The sequence below is a fragment of the Prosopis cineraria genome, unplaced genomic scaffold (assembly GCF_029017545.1).
Source record: "Prosopis cineraria cultivar Desert tree isolate PC_DT_omini unplaced genomic scaffold, ASM2901754v1 PC1627, whole genome shotgun sequence".
Lineage (NCBI taxonomy): Eukaryota > Viridiplantae > Streptophyta > Magnoliopsida > Fabales > Fabaceae > Prosopis > Prosopis cineraria.
This window is the reverse complement of record NW_026556952.1, coordinates 1-2,426: the sequence shown is the minus strand read 5'-3', so window position 1 is coordinate 2,426 and position 2,426 is coordinate 1. Positions and strand designations below refer to the sequence as shown.

The 2,426-nt window shown below is 31.7% G+C and overlaps 1 protein-coding gene across 1 annotated transcript; it reads left to right on the top strand.

The window, feature by feature from the left end:
- Positions 1 to 1,109: 1,109 nt before the first annotated feature.
- Positions 1,110 to 1,668, top strand: LOC129300516 (histone H4). The gene has a single exon (XM_054939087.1). It carries the CDS (start codon positions 1,197 to 1,199, stop codon positions 1,506 to 1,508), a length of 312 nt encoding a protein of 103 aa, XP_054795062.1. The 5' UTR covers positions 1,110 to 1,196; the 3' UTR covers positions 1,509 to 1,668.
- The last annotated feature ends 758 nt before the right edge of the window (positions 1,669 to 2,426 follow it).

The following is a 2,426-nucleotide window of genomic DNA, read 5'->3' as shown; positions in this document are numbered from 1 at the left end:
CCCAAACAACTAACTAAAATCAAAATCAATCATAATTTTATTGTTTTGAAATAAGCTCTAAGAGATTATTTATAGATTCAATTTTATTGTTAAATAATATATTTTACTTGTTAAATGAAAGTTAAAAATTTAATAATATTAAATATAATTTATTAATAATTTAATTTTGAAATAATATTTTTATGGTAATTTACATAGTTAAAAGCAATTTTAAAAAAATAATATCAAAATAGATTGCATTATAACATAATCAATTAAAATTAAAATTAATTATAATTAATTTTTGAATTAATTATACCTGATTAAAATGCAAATAGACTCTTTTGAAGAGTAACAAATACAATAAAGCCACTGAATGAAATCTCGATAGCTTAACAAAAGGACCATAGAAAATATGAATTTACAGGTTATTGGGTGCACATATAAAACTGAGATCAGTGAAAATGTGCACACATTAAAGGCCCAACTCAATAATTTGGGTCGGAGAACTCCATGGTACTCGTATGTGTTACTGCATTCACTCTCTCTATATTTGTAAATAAGTGGTTAAAAAAATCTATTTTCATTTCTTACAAGTGTAATAAACTATTTTTTAGGCCAAAAAAACCTATTCAAAATTTTTTTTTTCCTTTACACACTCACAGTCTATGCCAGAATATTTAGCCATGCATAAAGGAATTTAGATTCAAATAAATTTTTTTAAATTAAAATCTTACACTTTTTAGCGATGTTATAAGTTCAAAAATTTATGCTTTATATACAATAGTTTATTATATCTATTTTTATTAAGTTATTTGTTGCTATATTTTGTTTGAAAACGGATAAAAAACTAAAAAATTTCATAGTAAGCGCCTTTTAATTGTTTCAGGAAACAAACGGCGGTCCTGGAAAAATTTCCCCGCACTCTCGCATATTTGACATTTCCCACCAAAATAGCTCCGAAAACATAAAGCCTCCGATCTTGCCCCACCTGCATTCCACCAATAAAAATCGTGGATTCCAAATCCAACGGTGTCGCTATCCACCGTACTCGACGCACGGATAGCCAGCTCATCCAACGATCCATAGTATATCTTCGTGTTTTATATAAGGCCTCAGATATCTACATTCACCCTATCAGTTCGATCCAAGACCTCGGCCTCAGCGTCCGAGAGAGAGAGAGAGAGAGGAGGAAGAAGAAGCAAGAAAGTTTAACCATGTCTGGAAGAGGAAAGGGAGGCAAGGGACTCGGAAAGGGAGGAGCTAAGCGTCATCGCAAGGTTTTGAGGGATAACATTCAAGGTATCACCAAGCCAGCGATTCGCCGTCTCGCCCGGCGTGGCGGCGTGAAGCGTATTAGCGGTCTAATCTACGAGGAAACCCGTGGGGTGCTCAAGATCTTCCTTGAGAACGTGATTCGCGACGCTGTCACCTACACGGAGCACGCTCGCCGCAAGACCGTGACGGCTATGGATGTTGTGTACGCCTTGAAGAGGCAGGGCAGGACTCTATACGGCTTTGGTGGTTAGAGATTTAGGGATTTGGGGAATTTCACGAATTAGGGTTTTGCAATTGCTTTCTTGTGCAACTATTGTTGATATGAAAAAGTGATAATTCGGCTGGCTGAAATATAACAATCTTCCTTGATTGTATGATTAAATTTTAATGCCACACCCTTGCATTCTTGAATTGATCGTCGTTACCTGAATAGATTCATTTCTTCTTCGGATTGAATTTGAAATCAGAGAATTGAGCTCTTATCGTTTATTGTGTTTGCGTAATTAGCAATTGGCGGGGATTGTTGACGTAGCTTCGTTGGATAATTGGATGTTTGCGCTTGAAAGGATCAAAAGGTAAAGTCCAATTGGATCCTAATAAGATGAAATCCCCTCAGATTTCGTAGTTTTGAATCTGGTGGTTGTGGTCAGTACATTAGAGAAAAGTGGGAAACTGGGTTGTGTTATCGAAGGGAGTTGCCAATTAACGTTTTAAAAAACTAAATATTTAAACATTAATTAATAGAATGAAAATATTTTAACTTCTTTTTCATTTTATTTTAATTATGATATTTTTTATTTTTAAAATTTTAAAATTTATATATGAACATTTATATAATATGAATAGTTAAAACCATTATTACTTAGGGAGAATTACATTCACCTAAAAAGAAAATTATTATAATAAAATTTTTTTAATTTTTGCATATGAGTATTATGCTGTGAAAATACAAATATTTTATCAAAAAACAGTTGAACTTTAACTTGTAAATACAAGTTAAATTGAGTTTTTACATTTTAACCACAATAATTTAAGTACTCAGATACTTATAATTCGAAATTTATAAATTAGGAGAGAGAGTAATACTTTTTCTGATCATCTTTATACAGTAAGAAAAGAATTTTTTTATTCTATTTATATTAAAATGTTTATAAATAGTATAAAAACAA